This window comes from Muscardinus avellanarius (assembly GCF_963383645.1).
Source record: "Muscardinus avellanarius genome assembly, chromosome: 1".
Classification (NCBI taxonomy): domain Eukaryota; kingdom Metazoa; phylum Chordata; class Mammalia; order Rodentia; family Gliridae; genus Muscardinus; species Muscardinus avellanarius.
This window is the reverse complement of record NC_137786.1, coordinates 187,597,849-187,616,251: the sequence shown is the minus strand read 5'-3', so window position 1 is coordinate 187,616,251 and position 18,403 is coordinate 187,597,849. Positions and strand designations below refer to the sequence as shown.

General features: G+C 46.0%; 1 protein-coding gene across 3 annotated transcripts in view; it reads right to left on the bottom strand.

Moving 5' to 3' along the window:
• The window catches only part of LOC308270953 (F-actin-monooxygenase MICAL2), a gene marked incomplete at both ends in the record, with an annotated part of 94,638 nt that extends 77,215 nt beyond the window's left edge, over positions 1 to 17,423 (bottom strand). For all 3 annotated transcript variants that reach the window (XM_080707093.1, XM_080707094.1, XM_080707095.1), the window contains one exon: positions 17,160 to 17,423. In XM_080707093.1, the coding sequence (XP_080563219.1) occupies positions 17,160 to 17,423 (264 nt within the window). The remainder of the gene's footprint in view (positions 1 to 17,159) is intronic.
• Positions 17,424 to 18,403: the final 980 nt, after the last annotated feature.

Genomic DNA, 18,403 nt, shown 5'->3' with positions numbered 1-18,403 from the left:
TGTTTCAGTGATTATATTTAAAAAGAAGAAGTGGGGAGAAACCCTAACTAAAGCACATAGTTCAAAAATAAAATAATCTTAGGAATGTTCCCTCTTGACTACAAAATCATTTAATGAGACAACGTTTTGTACATATAATAATGAAGAAAAATTTGACAACTAAAAACCAAATAGTTCCATGGAATTAAAGAGAAGTGGGAGGATAAAGGCACGGTGAAGGGGGTCAGGAACAGGACTGAAGGAGATAGCAGGGCAGAGACAGATCCCCACAGGGAAGAGAAAAAGAGGGGGCAGTGGGGACAGGGTCCTTACTTGCTTGAGTCTCAGGCCAAAGCAAGAGGTCCCTTGGTGAAAGGGACCACCCAAGTTGCTGGAGCCTCTGAACAGTGAATAGTGTTTCTCCTCAGGGACTTGGACTTGCAGGTACCTGGGGTAGGGGGCTAAGCTTCTGGCCTGCCTCCAGGGAGCTGCTACTCCCTACCTCTCAGCTGATCAGTCCTGCAGGGAGCCTTCCCTCACCTTGAGTCCCCAGTTCCCACCACCTGTGTTAGGTGCCCCCGACCCATGGACACCTTCAGAGGTAGCTGAGCTCCCTTCTACACACTCACTAGTCACCCGTGTCATGACTGGCACTTTCCCTTATACCATCCCTTCCCATTGTCCTCATTTGCAAAAAGTAGATGGAGGCCCAGAGACTACAGCTCACTTGTATTCTTTCTACCATATTTCAGGAAGAATAGTCTGTGTGCTTTCAAAAGTACTATATAGAGAGATATATCATAATGTTAAAGGGAAAAGTTATATATAGCATCTATACATACCCAGCATGCATGTGAAAAGAGCTTTGTAAATTATAATGTTTTTTATAAATGAGAATTGTTATGAAATTCACTCAGTATCAGAAAACTCATTGCCTTCTATACAAATGTATGGACATGTTTTCAAAGGAACTAAGGTCCATGTAGAGCTCCTTCTAGTCTGTTTTCAACTAAGGCAATAAAAAAAGAGTATCCAAGCCACATCTAACCCCTGCTTCATCCCTGTGTGGGAAAGGGCTTATTTGTTTTTCAAAACCCACTTCTTAAGCACTGGAGAGCTTGCAGCCACTTCCCATGAGTTTCCAGAAACACAGCAGGCCCCAATGAATCCCATAAAAGCAAGTCTGTTCCCAGCTGGCTAGAGGCCTTCCATCTCCCAGAAACCTCCCATGGCTCCAGGGTCCTGGGACTCTAATGAGAAAAACCGGGTCAACCTCTGAGTTCCAGAACTCCTTTGTTGAGCACCTACTATGTGCTTGGAAGACATATTGTATATGGTGAAAAAGGTATAGCATTTCAACATTGCTGGCAGTATTTTGGAAACATAATTGCAGGCTGCAGTTGGGGTTCACTGGAAGTCATTTACAGAGGGTGCAACACTATAAAAGTGTCACCTTGGTTTCCTACTAGAGACACCCTAGAGATTCTATTTATACCCTGCTTGTGGGCTTGGCCATCTTCACTGCCTACTTAGAGAGCCGAGCAGGATAGAGAACCCCAAGAGCTAGAACTATGAAGGGAGGGCTAAGACCTAAGAGCCAGAGGGCTCTCCCAGTTCAGGCACCTGGTCTCCCATGGCCTCAGTCTGCTCACTCATGAAATGGAAACAGTAACACCTGCCTACATCAGAGGGTCACCAGGACTCTCAGGTTTCAGCCAGCCAGGCTAGCAGGAGAAGACCAGACGGACAGAGGGATGGGAAGGAAGCATGAGTGGCTTGCACCAAGAAGACAGAAAAGATGCTGCCCTCCATGGGAAGGCCCTCTGGGATGGCTAATACGAGGGTGTTTCTTCACGATTCCCTCCAGACCTGAACAATAGTAAATGGCTTTTGTTCATCCACGTATTGAGTGCTTACTACTACTTGATTGCCAGTATCCAGGACAGTGCAACTGGGTTTCCATGCTTGCCTTCCTTCCTTCCTTCCTTCCTTCCTTCCTTCCTTCCTTCCTTCCTTCCTTCCTTCCTTCTATCCATCCAGTGTTGGTGAACAAGAGCTGTTGCTCTAAGCCCTTGGAAAGCACTGTATTTCAACAGGAGGCATCCTGGGAAAGCAGGTTGGGAGCCCTTCATCTGGTGTTAGCCTTTTCAGAACTCTCCAGGCTAAATGAGACCTTGCTTCCTCTCCACCTGCAATGCGAACTCCCCGGAATGAGAGAGATTCAGAGACTGAGCCCAAAGAGCTGAGCCGAAAGCTCCTTCAACAAGTTGTATGATGGGAAACCTCACCTGGGGTTTGATGGGGAGTCAAATACAGCAGAGCCCTGTATGGCTGAGTCGTCACTGGTGGAATTCACCACATTAACTTTACCCAACCCTCCTCACTCAGCAGAATGAAGGGATGGATCCTCTAGCTCATTCTCATGTCAGCATGAATATAGAAAGGCTCAGGGAGGGCTTGGTTGAATACATACAGTGTCTGGAATCTATTTTTATGAAACCACTCAGAAGAGCCCAGACAATTTCATCACAAACCTGAATCCCAGACATTCTCTGGTACAAATGACAGTGTGGGGCACTTCGGAGCAAGGCATCCTACAGAAAGTGAGCCTGGCGTTTCTCATCCCCTCTCCTGGGCTAGAATTCTAAAGAAGCAGTCAGTCACCAGCTCTGCATCCTCCATGATCAGGGATGGCCATCAGCAGGGCCTTCAGCTTACCCTCTAGACAATGGCACTCAAGGAGCAGCTCCCAAGGCAAGGGCAGCTAAGAGAGAGCCCCACCATACAGATCCCTCCTCTCCTGACAGTCATAATGGCAAAGGTAGTACTCATATCCTGTCCTGGACACTGCTCTAAGTAGTTTACACCTATTAACTTATCCTGGACTAATAACTTTCCTCTGAGATGGATACTGTTATCATTCCCATTTCATATTAAGGAGACTGCGGCACAGAGAGGTTGAGTAATGTGCCTAAAGTTACGTGGCTGTAAGTGAGATGCAAACCCAGGCTGGTCTGACCCCAACTCCACTCTGTTGGACACAGCCCCATAGGCATCCACTCTTTCACTTCCTGGCAGATAGAAGTGGAATTCTCAAGTCAGTCTACTCAATGGGGCCCTTGGAACATCTGCCTCTTCTATGTCCTGGGGCAGGAAGCTCCCTCCCTTTCTCCTTGACAGTCCCCTGCCAGCATCCTGCCAATAATACTTGACACAAGACACACCATCAGCCTCTCTTGACTCAGCTCAGTTCCATGAACCTTTCTTTTACTAGCCTGAGGAGGTGGGAGTCTGGGTTTGGAGCTGGAGGGAAGGCTGTGTTTCCAGGTTGGCCCGAGAGGAGGACATGCAGAGAGTACGAATGGATGCCCTCAGGCTGACTTGAGACATCTTTGTAAGGAAAGGTGAAGCAGTCAGCGGGCACAGCACACACATTCACTAACTCTGAAAACCTGGGTAGAGTAGAGCATGAAAGTTTCCAAAGGCCAGGACAGATAAATGACCAAAACCCCAAACCACAGCACATGTCATCTGAACCCAGTGACCACAAAGCCTTCCCTGATCCAGAGCTTAATTAAGAAAAACAAAAAAGAGAGCCAGGATATGGCTTCATAACGGCATGGGGCCATTCCCCTGCCCCGCCAACTCCCAACATCCTGTACAAAGAAAGCATTCCGTCATCTTAGCACCTCTCAACAAGACAACAATAGGCTACATGTTTCCATCTAAGAACTGCTGGCTTCAACAACAGATGAAGAGGAGAGAGAACGCAATGGGTCGCAGAGCCACCGAGGACAATGAGTAATGGGTTTCCCAGACCTGCTATCGGATAGTCCAGACGCTAATCAGGGGACTGGTCTTTGGACCTGTTATCCTAAGGCCCTCTCCCAGGCCACAGGGAGCAGCCTACGCATTCCCACCTTGTGAGCTCAGGCTGCAAGTGGCCAGCAAAGCCAAGGTGGGCAGCGGAAGGGTCAGCAAAGCCCAGGAGCCCGATCCCCACTGCTGCTCCAGGACAGGAAGACAGGCTGTCCCAGGAAGTCTTAGCACCTCTGTCTCGGGCAACCATGGACTGTGTGGGGACCAGGAAGAATCACAGCATGTTTAAGAGAAACCTTAGAGAGGCCATCTTACTAACACTGATAGAAACTGATGTTAAGGACTTTTTATTGCTGGGAGTGATGAGTGTGTGTGTGTGTGTGTGTGTGTGTGTGTGTGTTCCATTTTAATACTGCTGTTTTACAGATGCAGGGATGAAATCGTGATCCAGTGAAGTAACTGGCACAGGGTCACAAAGTTAATAAGAGAAGAAGAGATTTGATTAAGATGCACAAGGGCTCTTCCCAGCAGCTTCCACTACACACAGAGTGAGGCCTCCTGCCCCTCTTGCCCCAGGTCTCCTGCCCCTCTTCTCAGCTTCATTACATCAGCCTGGAGTCCTTTGCCATTTTTATGGATCACTTCGGCAACCTAGTAAACCTATGGATGCCTTCTTAGAAGATTATCTATAAAAGTATAAAGCTAACTGTCAACACATCTCTAATAATAGGCAAAGTCACAAGATCTAGCTGAAATCTAACACCTTGCATCATTTCCAAATGTAATGAGTGTAAGCCCCGTATCGGGATGCCTCCAATCCCTGCAAGGAGAAAGGAAACCTGTGGTTCCACATGTGATGGGGTCAAGGCCTCCTGAGGTCCTTTAGCTGCCTGTCTTCATCAGTGGGGGATAGGTTCCATTTCAGGCAGAAGTTAGTGAAAATAAAGACTTTTCCTCATTCAAGTTCACAGACCTCTGAAGATTGATGATCCTTGTAATGGACCAGCATAGCAATGAGGCCCCAGCATGGAGGACAGTTGTCAGCCTTTTTCTTAAACTTGCAAGATCAAATAGTTAAAATGGCAATAGTGTGTATGCGTGCGTGCGTGCATGCGTGCGTGCGTGCGTGTGTGTGTGTGTGTGTGTGTGTGTGTGTGTGTGTACTGGGGATTGAACCTAGGGGTGTTCTACCTCTGAGGTATACTCCCAGCACTTTTAAAAAGCTTTTTTTTTTTTAAATTTTGAAACAGAGTCTCACTAAGTTGTCCCATATGAGCATGGGATTTGGGATCCTCCTGTCTCTGCTTCCTAAATACTGGGATTAGAGGTGTGCATCCCCTGGGTGGACATACTTCTGGAGTACTATAACTGAAGAGACTGTAAATAAGTTGTCAAAAACTATTTTAACTCCTTAATGGCTTTATGAATTTTGAATCCACACAAAAAATCATATAAACTGAATCTATGGCCACAAATTCCATCCTTAATTCCAAATTGCAAACTATCAAATCCATAAAACAGTTCTGTGGTAGCCAGGCATGGTGGTGCACACCTGTAATCCCAGTACTTGGGAGGCTGAGAGAGGAGAATCACAGATTTGAGAAGAGCCTCAGCAAATAGTGAGACGCTCAGAAACCTAGCAAGACTCTGTTTCAAAACAACAATAACAAAATAAACTGGGCTTAGAAATGTAGCTCTGAGGTAGAAGGCCCCTGCGTTTAATCCCCAGTACAACCAAAATACAAACAAAAACCAAAAAACCAACAAAACAAAACAAAACAGATCCATCATTTCAGGAAATGAACTGAGTACTTCTAAGCAAACACTCAAATGTGAAATTCTAAAATAAAAACTCATTCATTCAGTCATCATTAATTCAAAAACAATAACGTAGTCAGGCACAGTGGTACACAACTGTAATCCCAATACTTGAAAGCCTGAGATAGGTAGATTGCAGGTTCCAGGGCAGTCTCAGCAATGCAGCAAGACTCTCAGGAACCTAGAAATATGTTTTTGTTTTGTTTTCTAAGACAAAAATTAAAAAAGGGCTAGTGTTGTAGCTTGGAGGCAGAACCCCTCTAGTACCAATAACAAACAAACAAAAATGCTGTTGCTTTTCTTAAATATTCCAGACAGGAATTCTTTTGAAAATAAAGGCAAGAGTAACCTCTGAGTCCTCTCTATATTCTCACCACCCAAGATGAAGTGCTAAAGAGACAGTATGTATGGAGAGATAATGTATTTTATATCTTGTTTATGGGGAGGTGCTACTGGGTATTGAACCCAGGGCCTCACACGTACTAGGCAAGAGCTTTTCCCGTGAGCTATATACCAGCTCTAAGTTGTTCAGGTTGGCCTCAAACTTGTGATCCTCCTGCCTCAGCCTCCCAAGTGCTAAAATCATAGATGTGTGCCACCAAACCTGGCTCATTCATATCTTTCTGAGGGTCACTTTTACTGAAGTCCTAAAGCAAATGTTGATCTACTGCAGAGAAAAATCTGGGACCCTTGGGTTTGAGCATTTTTGTGTTTTTACCTGTATCTTTGTGACATTCCAGGAAATTCAGCCAGTTAGGCCTCAGGTTCCTCATTTTGAAAGCAACGACAATGCTCCCAGAGTTAGGAAGAGAATGAAATGAGACACAAGATGCAGTTGCTTTGTCAACAAAAAATGTTTCATGCTGTGGCGCTGTGTAAGTAACGCTAGCGAGCGACACGCCCCACCGTGTGATCAGGAGCTTCAGAGTCAACCTGGGGGGTCACGTGGAGAGAGGCTCCTGCAGCCCGAGGGGGCCTTGACTCCATGTCCCCTGAGCTCCTTATCACTGAGTTCAGCAGCAACAGGGCAAGGGCCAGGGGGCTCTTCATGGAAAACTCTGGCAGAGTTGGGTCCTGCCAAAGCTCAGGTCTGCTGTTTCTTGCAAAAGAACACAGCCCACTTCTTCCCCCTCCAGGATGGTGGCTCACTTTATACACCTTTAGGGAGAAGAGAGACTCAAAGAGTTACTGACCTGCCCTGTTCTAAGTCCAGAGGAGGCCAAGTACCCAAGGGTATAAACTCAGTCATGGTCTTTGCTAACTCCAAGGCTCTTGGTGACCACAAAAAAGGCATTGCTCCTGGTACCAGGGGAATGATGCCCTGAGATAGGAAGCGGAAGAGAAGCAGTCTTTTGAAAGATGATGGTTTAAAAGCCAGGCAAGGCAGAGCATGACTGTAATCCCATCACTTGGGAGGCAGAGACAGGAGGAACACAGGTTTGAGGCCAGCTTCAGCAATTTAGTAAGACCCTCACAACGTAATGATATCCTGTATCAAAATAAAAAATAAAAAAGGCTAAGGGTGTATGTAGTTAAGTAGAATGCCCCTGGATTTAATTCTCAGTACTGCAAAAAGAAAGGGAGGGAGGGAAAAATGGAGAGTGGGACGAAGGGAGGAAAGAGAAGGAAATGGTGGCGGACATCTTCCTCCTGAGCATGTGAAGACAGTGCCTTGATGACCTCATGGGACTCAAGAGAAAGGTGTGGGCCAGGGACAGGAACATGGAGTCATCTCCATGAAGATGGCAGGTGCTTGTAGCTGAGAAAACACACCCAGCAAAAGCGAGAGTAGTCAGAGACTAACCCAAGGGGGACATGAAGTATGTTCTGTGGAAGAGGAAAAAGGGTGTGATAAACGATTTGGTTTTTTTCTTTTCTTTTCTCTCTTTGGTGGTACTGGAGTTCCTGGAAACCCTTCTACCTCTGGGCTACACTCTCAGACCTATTTTTATAGTTTTTTATTTGGAAACAGGGTCTCTCAAGCCAGCACGGCTGGCTTAGAACCTGAGCGATCCTCCTGTCTCCGCCTCCCAAGCACGGGGATTACAAGCGTGCGCCACCATGCCCGGCTAAATGAGTCCAAAGAAGTTGCATCACATCCTCATCTAACACCATGTATAAAAATTTACTCAAGCCAGATCAAAGACCTAAGCACAAGAGCTGAAACTTAAGACTTCTAGAAGAAAACATTTATGACGTCAGATTTGGCAATGCTTTCTTGGATATAACACCAAAGGCACAGGCAACCGAAGACAAAACAAACAGCTGAGGCTCATCAGAATTTGAAACTTCTGTGCAGTAGAGGACACCTCCAACATTATCACAAAGGAAACCCACATAATGAAAGACTTGTACTTCAAGAAACTTTCCCAGGAAGGGCGCTAGGAGCAAAATCTTTCCACCTCAGAATCCTTATGCACAGGCCTCCAGTCATGGCTTGCTACCCTGAATTTATGTCTTAAGGCAATGACAGGGAGCAGGAGGTACTGTGCACACCAGGTTGTGGTGGGATGGGATTTGTACAGAAAGCTCTACTCAGGCTCTGTGTGGCAATACACTCAGCTTATCTTTCCAAAGCTGTGTAGAAGCTTGAGGGTGAATCACTTTTATATAATTTGTATATAATACATAAAAGAACATGTATACAAACACATACTACTGTGTTGCTAAGCTATGCTCTTCAGAAGGTTAGGCTTATTAAATACATTTTCCACATGATAATTTCAATTTAACTATGGTTTTATAAGGATGCAAACTCATCATAAATTGAGGAGCATCTGTACTATTATATTTACAATGTACTCCCCCTTAACTATATACTTCTATAACTACATATGCTATAGATTTCAACATTTTATTGGTGCATATGCTAACGCATTGTATAGAGAGCTGGTAGCTTACAACTGCCCACTGAATATCAACTGAAAACCCTACATCCGGCTGTCCTTGTGTTTTGCAAAACCGATTTGCTGAATGAAAGGTCAAGTAATAAAAAATACCCAGTTGCTTGACCCTTGAGACATTTGGTTCTCTTGAACAGTTTGACCTCTTTCTCAGCCCTTATTCTGCCTCTGCCCCATACCTTTCACAGATGTTATTGGTAATGTACAACCTGCACTCCCAATGCTGTCTAAGCATCTGCTTTGAAGAACTAAGCCTGTGACAAATGTCTGTTAGGTGTCAGGCATTATCCAAGGTGCTAGGGAATCAGCCAAGAACATATAATCAATAACTCCTACCCCCATGGAGCTTATATTTTCTTGAAGTTTCTGGAAATGCTTTTGCCTATGTGATAAGATGTATGTAGCTAAAGCAGCCCCTTTGACCTCCTTCCTGCCTTGAAAGCAAATGTGATGACTGGAGCTAAGCAGCTACCTTGTGGCTGTAAGTCGACAAGCACGAGGAAAGGCTGCATTGCTCATCACGGCAGTCCTTAGCCACATGTGGCTATCAGCACTTGAAACGTGCCAGTCTGAATTGAGGTAAGCTATGAAACACACACGGTATTTCAGAAATTTAAGATTAAAAACATAGCACACCTCAGTTACCACTTTTCATATTTGTAACATGTTGAAATTATGATTGTAGATCTTTTAGGTTAAATAAGATATAGTATCAATTTTTTTGTGCATGGTCCTGGGGATTGAACCCAGGGGCATTCTTCCTCTGAATTAGACCCCAGATCTATTTATTTTTATTTTGAAACAGGATCTCATTAAGTTGTTTAGGGCCTCATTTTGTTGCTAAGATTGCCCTTGAACCTGCGATTCTCCTGTCTCAGCCTCCTAAATACTGGAATCGGAGGCATGTGCCACCAAACCTACCTTATGATTAAAATTTATTTCACTATTTCTTTGTAGTTTTTTACATGTGGCTACTAGATCATTTTAAATTTCACAAGTGGCTCACATTATATTTTTATTAGACAGCACTGGCCTGGAGAATCAGAGGAGATAGCTACTGAACCCCCTGCTACCACCTCTGTTGTAACTTCTTGTTAAAAATAAGCCCCTATTTGTTTTAGTCTCCATGGTCAAGTGTTCAGTTACTTTCAGCTGAATGCAGTCCTAGCTAATTCAGCAGAAGAGAACAACTTAAGAGCTGGGCCCGATGAACTGTCCAGACCTGCTCTGCAGCAGGAGGCAGAATTCAGCCTGGTTCTCACCCAGTGGAGAGGAAGAGCCATAGAGGTATCCACCCCAAGTAGGACTCTGAGTTAAACCCCCAGCCCTATTTTATTTTATTTTATTTTTATTTTGAAACAGGGGCTCATTATGTTGCCAAGGCTGGTCTTGAACCTGTGACCCTCCTGTCTTTCCAAGTACTAGGATTACAGGCGTGCACCACCATGCCTGGCTGATTGTTACTTATTATTATTGTGAAAAAATCAAAGCAGAACAAGAGTCTGCAATGAGCAGGAAAGCGGGAAGCCTGGGTACGCCTTCCAGTCTGGGAAGCAGAGCATTAAACTACTTCATGGTTTCCTTTGCCCTGCCTAGCGGTACACATTTATTTGGATAATCCCAGCCAGAGATTCCCTAGGGCTTTGTGCAATCCTGGGTGGGCCAGGAACTGCAAGAGAGTTTTTGTTTTTCTCCAAGAAAAAGGAAGGCTGGCTTTCCAGCCTCACAAGCCTATTGGCCAATTTCCCATTCCTCTTGAAAGTTCCATGAACTACCAGATGCTAGTCAGGGCTCAGACAAGGCTGTGGTCACCACCCCACCCTCCCCTCAACTTCAGGGAAAGGATGCTTGGGGAGAGATACTCACAGGCAAGATTGGGCAAATGCTTATATAAGGAAAGGAAAAGACCGTCTGGCACTGGCTCCTGCAAACCCAGTAGCAAGCCTCGGAAATCCCAGAGCTCCCCAGGACAGCTCCAGAAAGAAGCCCCTTGACTGACAAAATTCATTCATCAATTCCATGAGTATCTGCCCTGTGCTGGGGTGAGTATGACATGGTCTCTGTCCTCAGGGATCTCACAGCCAAGGGGAAAGAAAGAAACAGAGCCATCCTTGTAACCATTGGTCAGCCAGCTGACCAAATTGTTTGAGAGCCTACTGTACCACCAACCCCAGACTGAGATGGACAGGAGAAGGGGGCCATGGGGCGCAGGTGATACTTACTGGAGCTGAATCATAAAAATAACAAGTTAGAACCAGTGTGGTGGTGCACACCTGTAATCCCAGTACTTCAGAGGCTGAGACATGAAGATCACAGGTTCGAGGCCAGCCTTGGCAACTTAGCAAGACTCTGTTTCAAAACAGAAAATAGGAAAGGGCTGAAGGTGTCCCTGGGTTCAATCCTTGGTACCACACACGGAGAGAGAGAGAAAGAGAGATAAAGAGAGAGAATATGAGTGTGTGTGTGTGTGTGTGTGTGTGTGTGTGTGTGTGTTAGCCAGGTCCCTATTTAGTACAAAATCATAGCACAGATCTCTGTAGCCAGGACAGGAAAGCTCTCATTATCTTACAGAATTTATTTATTTATTTATTTATTTATTTATTTATTTTGCGATACTGGAGATGTGACCTAGGGGCATTCTACTTCTGAGTGACACCCCCAGCCCTAGTTTTTCTTTTTTATTCTTTACTTTGAAACAGGGCCTCACTAAGTAGCTGAGGCTGTCCACAAACCACAATCTTCCCGTCTCAGCCTCCCAAATGCTGGGATTATAAGCATGTACCACCACACCCAGTATATCTTACAAAATTTTAAAAGAGAAATATACACGTTTAATGTAGTGTATTGTATATTTCTCCCAAAAATGAATTTATTTTCACTGATAGAACAAGGTTCTTCTTTTTTTTAATTTGGTGGTATTGAACCCAGGGATGCTTTACTACTGAGCTACATCCCCAGTCTCTTTTTAAATTTTATTTGGAGAAAGTCTCACTAAACTGCCCACATTGGCCTTGAACTTGCAATCCTCCTGCCTCGGCTCCCCAAATCTCTGGGATTGCAGGCATGCTAAAGCAGTCTTCTTAATGAAGCCATGTATCTCACTCTGAACTGTGAACCACCACACAAATGTTAGGTGGCAATAACAGTAATGACGAACGTAGCTCCTGTAGAGGTGGGGTGACCCCACCATAGTGCTGCAAGGCGGCTCTTCCTCAGCGGCCCCATCTTGGACTCCAGGCCTCAGAGAGAGCCACTCAGCACCCACTCAGGAACACCAAGGATATCCAATAGAAAAAAAATGTCTGTACCTGTTCAGGACAGAAACTTTTTTCAAGTATTTTTGGCCTGTGGTTGATCAAATCAATGGATGGAGAACCCGTTGATACCGAGGGTTGACTGTATATTCATAAAATTGATTGTGGAGTTATAAAATGAACTGCACTAGACCTGGATAAATCACCATGAAGACAATCAAAAAAAGAGAGTTGTTTCTTCTCATGCATAATCGTCCACTGCACACAGTCCTGCAAACCCACATTCTCTGTGGCTTGTATTCACAGTGCGGTACTGCCACAACCCCACGGGAGCCCAGCTGGCCAGCTTGCTTACTGTAGTGGTGCCAGCAGTCCACTGTCAGGGAAGTGGACAAATACAGAACCCATCCATACTCGCTGTTCCGTGAGTGCAGAATTCCACAACACAGAGACGAACCTCAGCTTAATTGGTTGGGACTACAACTGTCCATATTAGGCAAAGTGGGACTTAACCTGCCTCAGCCAGCACAGCCTGGTGGGTGACTTCAGGGGTCAGGAATGTCAGATAGCCTTATCCAGGGCGAGAGATAACAGCCTTCCACTCCCAACACTTCTCCATCGACCTCTCACCTCTCGTGCTGTGCTTTGCAGAGGCACCTCAGGAACCACGTGACAAGTGGGCCCCTGACTGAGAACCGGCCTGGGCCCCCACACTCAGGAGGTGCCGCAGAGGCAAAGCTGGGCCAGGATAATGCAATGAGAAATGGTGTGGGCGACCCTACTGGATGCTCACAAAATATAGACTGCTCACAAGATATAGACGTTTCCTTCAAAAAAGGTGGTAGAAGAGTGCTCGTTACGCCAACTGGCTTCATTCTTGCTGGTGACAAAAGTTCGTGAATCATTTCCTGCAAGCGTGTTTCTATGGCTACAGTGTGCGGATGCCACCTGGTCTGTGTTGATGACCTGTGACTGAGCCATGTGTGGGAGGGGGCAGATGGACCCTGGGCTGGACTAGTGGGAGTGGCACTGCAGGAAGGACTGGGGCTCCTTATCAGTGATTCTCCAGGTCACCCGGGTCTAGAACCCACTCCTTGCAACCTGGACCCAAGAGACCTTTGTGTCCAGTCTCCCCCTGTCATTCATCCGATCTTCCCTCCAGCTCTCACCCTCTCTCTACTCCTCCCTACTCCTCTTTCTCATTACACAGCAATACCTCCTTCCTACAATCTCTGTGTTCCCCCAGTTCTCCAAGGCAAAGTCCTACTCACCTATCAAGCCCATATCGTTCCTCCTTCCCCAGGAAGCACTCCCAGACTACCCCAGGCACAGTTAGTCACTTGTTTTTCTAAACTCTTGCATGCCACTGTACACACCTCTCTTACAGCACTCAGGACAATAATGGATAAATGTCTACCGATCACTTATCATTAGGCAACATTGCCTTCATTAATTCTTACAGTAACTCTAGGAAGTAGGCAGCATTATTATCTTCATTTTACAGGCAATGCCACGGAGATATTAAGTAACCTGCCCCAATACACGGAGCCATAAAGTGGCTGTCAGTTAGCTAGATAAGTGTCTGAAACTCACACAGCAGTTGCTCAATAATTATTCCTCTGATGAATTATTAAACAAGTGAATGAATATAGAAATAAGTATATTTCTCTCATCTTTCAAACCATCTTCCTGTTGAATGCCTGGTTAAGGTGCTGGGCACTAGAAACACCTGCTGGTGGGTGAATGGACAAAAGAATATCAGAACAAACCACAAGAGTCCAAGTTCTGGCATTGCTGGCCCTTGCTACATTGCTTTGGCTTCCTGGGCCCCCTATTTGTCACCTGTCAGATGCAGAATGGTACATAACATTCTCAAGTTCCTCCTAACTTTAAACGTTTATAGAAAAATGACTCAAATACATGATTTTGTGATTACAACAATCCCACAGCAAATGATGTACCACAGGTTTTTTGGTTGGGTTGCTTTTTCTGGTAACGCTTCTCAACTGAATATGGCATTTGAGCCACGAGTTACCCAAACACAGAGCCAATATCAATCCTAAAAGAGTTTATTTGGCTTGATCCTTGGTTCAGCCTGTTCTTATCCAGAGTTACACCCAGGAAACATAAACGCGGTGTGTGAACAAGACAGTATCTGTCTTGTGAGAAAACAGAAGCCAGGGAAAGGATTATTAAGTGCCCAGTGAAACTCTCATAAATCATAATCAATATAGAACGATGAATTCAAGTAAGACTGCGCAGTGACACCCGAGCCATTGCTCTTGAGACCTTCTACATCATTCTCCATGTCTCCTGGCTCCTCCACCAGAGACCTGCTTCTCTGAATAGAACCTGGTCTCTAGTATCCCACCACCACCAACAGCACATGCAAGTGTGTACACACTCACGGGTGACATCATGACTTAGCCCATGGGGGGGGGGCTGATGAATGCTCACGAAGTGCTGAAACCCAGGTCCACCCCGGATGGTGCTGAGATGTGTCCACATCAGTACCAAGGTAGGGATCTGACTGAAGTGCATTTATCCCCACGCCACCTATTACTGAACAGAAGCATGGCGTTGTGCCCAGGACCTGCCACACCTGCATTATCTGGCTCAGCATTTACATGAGCCACATGTTTGCTAATGCACAGTGTTTCTCATTTGGCTAAGGCTAAGCGTATAGCTCTACACTAAAGGAAAAGTAAACACTGTGTGCGCACCAGACAATGTCTATGCATCTGGGAAGAGAAGCAGGACCTCTCTTCTGTGTTTTTGCCTCACAATAAACAGGATGAGCACTGGCCTCAGGGAGCTGAGCATTAATCACCCACACATGAACCCAATATGGGGAAGGCCTGGACCAATGCCAGAGGAAAAGTAAACTGCCAAGGTCACCCGTGTCCCTCCTGCACACTCATGTCTTTGGGGACCTGCTCCTCCCCCACGTCAATCGTGGGAGGCTTGAAAGGCCTCATAAATCCAGAGGTAGGCCAATCAAAATTCTTCCTGGAGATTGTTTCTAATATTATGTTGGAAGAGAAAAGTTCTAGCCTTCTGGGTCATGGAACTATAAAGATATGAATGAGAAGCTACCAACATGAGAAAAACTTATCTGTAGGAAGGAGGAATGGAGCCACCAGAGTGAAACATCCAAGACATGGGGAGGAACAACTGAGTCTGGACCACCTCGTTTCCATGAGTTGATGATTTCCCTGTTTCATTTGGTTAGTTTGAGCTGGGGTTCTGAAATGCACAGCCCGAGTGACCTCACAGGATCACAGTGCATTTTTACAGTACATTTGCAATTGTCCTCTCCACTCCTGGCACCCAGGGAGATTTTAATGAGATGGGCTTTCACACATTTCAGCTGTCTTTGTTCCTCCTCATAAGAAAGGCATAAAAATTCCTGGGCAAAAGCCACTCTTACTCAGCATCTCCAACCAATCCCTGTGCGTCTCAGGTGACAACGGTGACCTGCCAACCACAGGATACCAGGACTCTGCTCTTTGAAGTCACCAAGGCTTGCAAAATGAGGGCTGGCCAGGCAAGCCAGGCAACCACCCAGATGGTGATTTTGGGAAGAACATCTTCATGTGGGCTGACCTTCCACACATTCCCCTGCTGGCTGACATGCTCTAAAGGTCCAGCTTTGGGTCATCAAGAGAGACCTGCAGCACCAAGTGCTGGGTGTGTGGCAATGGCATTTCCTCATAACACAGGAATCCTGAAAACCCTCCCAGAGACAGTGCTTTGCAGCCCAGCCACCGGACTCTCTTCTATGGGACCTCATGCATTCATTCACTTTTATTTTGGGAGAGAGCTAAAAAAATAAAAAAAGGAAACTTTTTTTTTTTTTTTTGCAGTACTGGGGGTTGAACCTAAGGGCATTCTACCTCTGAGCTATATTCCAGCCCTATTTTTATTCTTTAATTTGAAACAGGGTCTCACTAAGTTGTGGAGGGCCTCACTAAGTATCTGAGGCTGGCCATGAACCTGTGATCCTCCTGTCTCAGCCTCCCAAGAACTGGTATTACAAGTGTGTACCTGGCTTTAAACTTAAAAAAAAAAAAAAGGAAAGTCATCATATACAGTTACTTAGAAGGATAACTCTGAAAGCTAAAAGCTTCCCACTCCTCCAAGTCTAAAGAACTCTCAGTGAACTATAAACCATGAAACAATAATGACCAGGATAGGGAAAATGGGGCAGAAGTACACCCAAGACCCTGGGCCCACCTCTTCTCCCCTCTTTTTCCTACCACCCCACATCCTTTGCCTGAGGCCAGAGCGTAGCAGCTTGTGGCAGGTGCTGAGGATGGCAAGTGTGTCCTGGACCAAAACAGTCAGTCTCCTTTGCCTGATGGAGAGTCGGTGTGTCCCAGGCTCCAGGAGATCAGCAGCTGTCTCCCCAGGGCAAGGGAAAGAGGCCCTGTCCCACGGTGGACTCAAGGGCTCCTCATCACCAAAACAAAAACACAACAGTACGGATTGCCATGGAGAGTTCAATCCCCTTGTCCTGGGACTGGTACCAACTGGAATTCCAGGGCTCTTGCGGGGCCACCTCCTGAGAGCTCTAAATACAGCACACTCAATCTCAACCTAAACACCAGCTTGGACCAGTGCCCAGGGCTGACGGCCCCCTTAGGGCGAGCCAGCGAATCTTCCCTTGGAGCTGCCTGTTGGGTGGTGGGTGCATCGGAAATGACGTGATGCTCAGCTCAGTCCTGTGTTCCCTGATGTGGCCTAAAACCCAGCAATAGGAGATGCAATCATTTGAGGAAGGTTAACTACACGTGTGGCCTGCCTGGGAAAGGGAATGGGGAGGAGAAAAATACAGAGGTGTCAGGAAGAAAAGAAAGAGGAGGGAGGAAAAGGAAGTAAGAACCAAAGATTTATTTCTTAGCCAACATTTTTAATTAAGATTGGGGCATTTTTAAAAAATGTTGCTCCCAGGGGAACACAACTCTTTAATTGCAACTATCCATGAGACTTAGGGGTTAAACCCTGGGATCAAACAGACTGAACTTACCTCCCAGTTATGTGACCTCATGAGAAATACTTGACAGTTTCCACATCTACAATGGCCCAAAGGACGATGCTGGTGTTCAATGAGGTAGGTGGTGGTGGGAGTAGTAATAATAGAAGTAGGATAAAAACAAGAATTTGCTTCTTTGTTTTTTTCTCCTTTGGGAAGGACACAGAAGGGTGGCTGGGGCCACCTTGATAAGATGGAAACTCCTAGCCAGGATAAGCTGAGCATGTACGGACAACGGAAACCTTCAACCAAGAAGAACAATACAACATTCACAGCCACATCGATTAAACCTTAAAACAGCAAGACAGAAGCTGCTCCCTCACTCCCACCTGTCCTTTGAGGGCCTCTTACCTTGGTGTTTATGCAGGATTTCCCTCGCTTGTACTCTTTGTGGGAGCCACGCTTATCCAGCTTGTACCACAGGGCTTTGGCCTTCCAGGTGGTCACCTTGGACTTGAGCTTGGAGTAAAAGTTCCTGTGGTCCAAAGGGTCTAGGTCCAGGTGTCGGGTGAGGATGTTGAAGGCCTGGAGGGTACCTTTGCACGTAGAAGCCTGAATGAAGTTCTCAAAAACCTGCCCGGCCTGGCTCTGCTTCTCGTCCTCATTTTCCCCCATGGTTCAGGAGCCTAGTGGAGCAGTGGTGTGGGCAGGGCAGAGGGGATCACCATGGAACACCTGGAAAAGCGTCACACCTGCAAAGACAGAAGGAGACGGAGGTGAGCTTCATGCGCAATGAGAGGAGAATGGGCACTGGGAGAAAAAGATGAAATTTCTTTGAGACAATAAAAGGCTTATCTTCATTTAAACCTAGACCATCTGTGGAAAATGTAGAACCATATCTTCTAACCTGGCAAGGATGCTTTTCTGGCAATCTCTTTTTCCTCAGCACCCTCTGCTCCGTGGCTGAGAACCACAGATTATATGAAGCTATATATACCCTGGCTCACGTTGACGGTACCTGGTCAATCTTGCTACAAGCCAGATGGCTCTGGAAATAATGACTAGTGAAGGAAAGCGCCAGAGAAATGCACTAGATGTATCACCGTTGAAAGCCTACCACTCTTGGTGCACGGAGTCAGTTGGCTAATATGAATGCAACTCGGTCACATCCCATCAATGCACAGAAAAACACCCAAAGCTCATTCTTCTCTAGGTTCCATGACCATCCCACCTTAGACATGAAATTTTAAAGTCTTTCCTCATTAGTTACCAGAGGACAGGTGTTTCCCCATACCCCTGTTTCTAGATTCTGCTGGAAGCACACCACCTACCTCAGACACACTGAAGATAGAGACACACAGACAAGAGGAGCCTGTGCTTCTCAAGGCTGTGTGCTGGCTGGAACAAGTGCTGCGGCTGAAGGATGGTGAAATGCAACGGGTGCTCATTCACATCACAAAAATAGCTGTCTGCATTTTGGCATGGTCCTTTCTCTACACCACTCTAACCTCAGGCATTTCTTAGGAAAGTCATTTAAGTTTCAAAGGGACAAAAATGAAGTAGGGCTGATTTTCCAAAGCACCAGTTATTTTTCTGGAATCCGAAGCTAGTGCAAGAAGGCTGGTGTGGAGGGGCTGGGCTGGCCCGCCTCACGA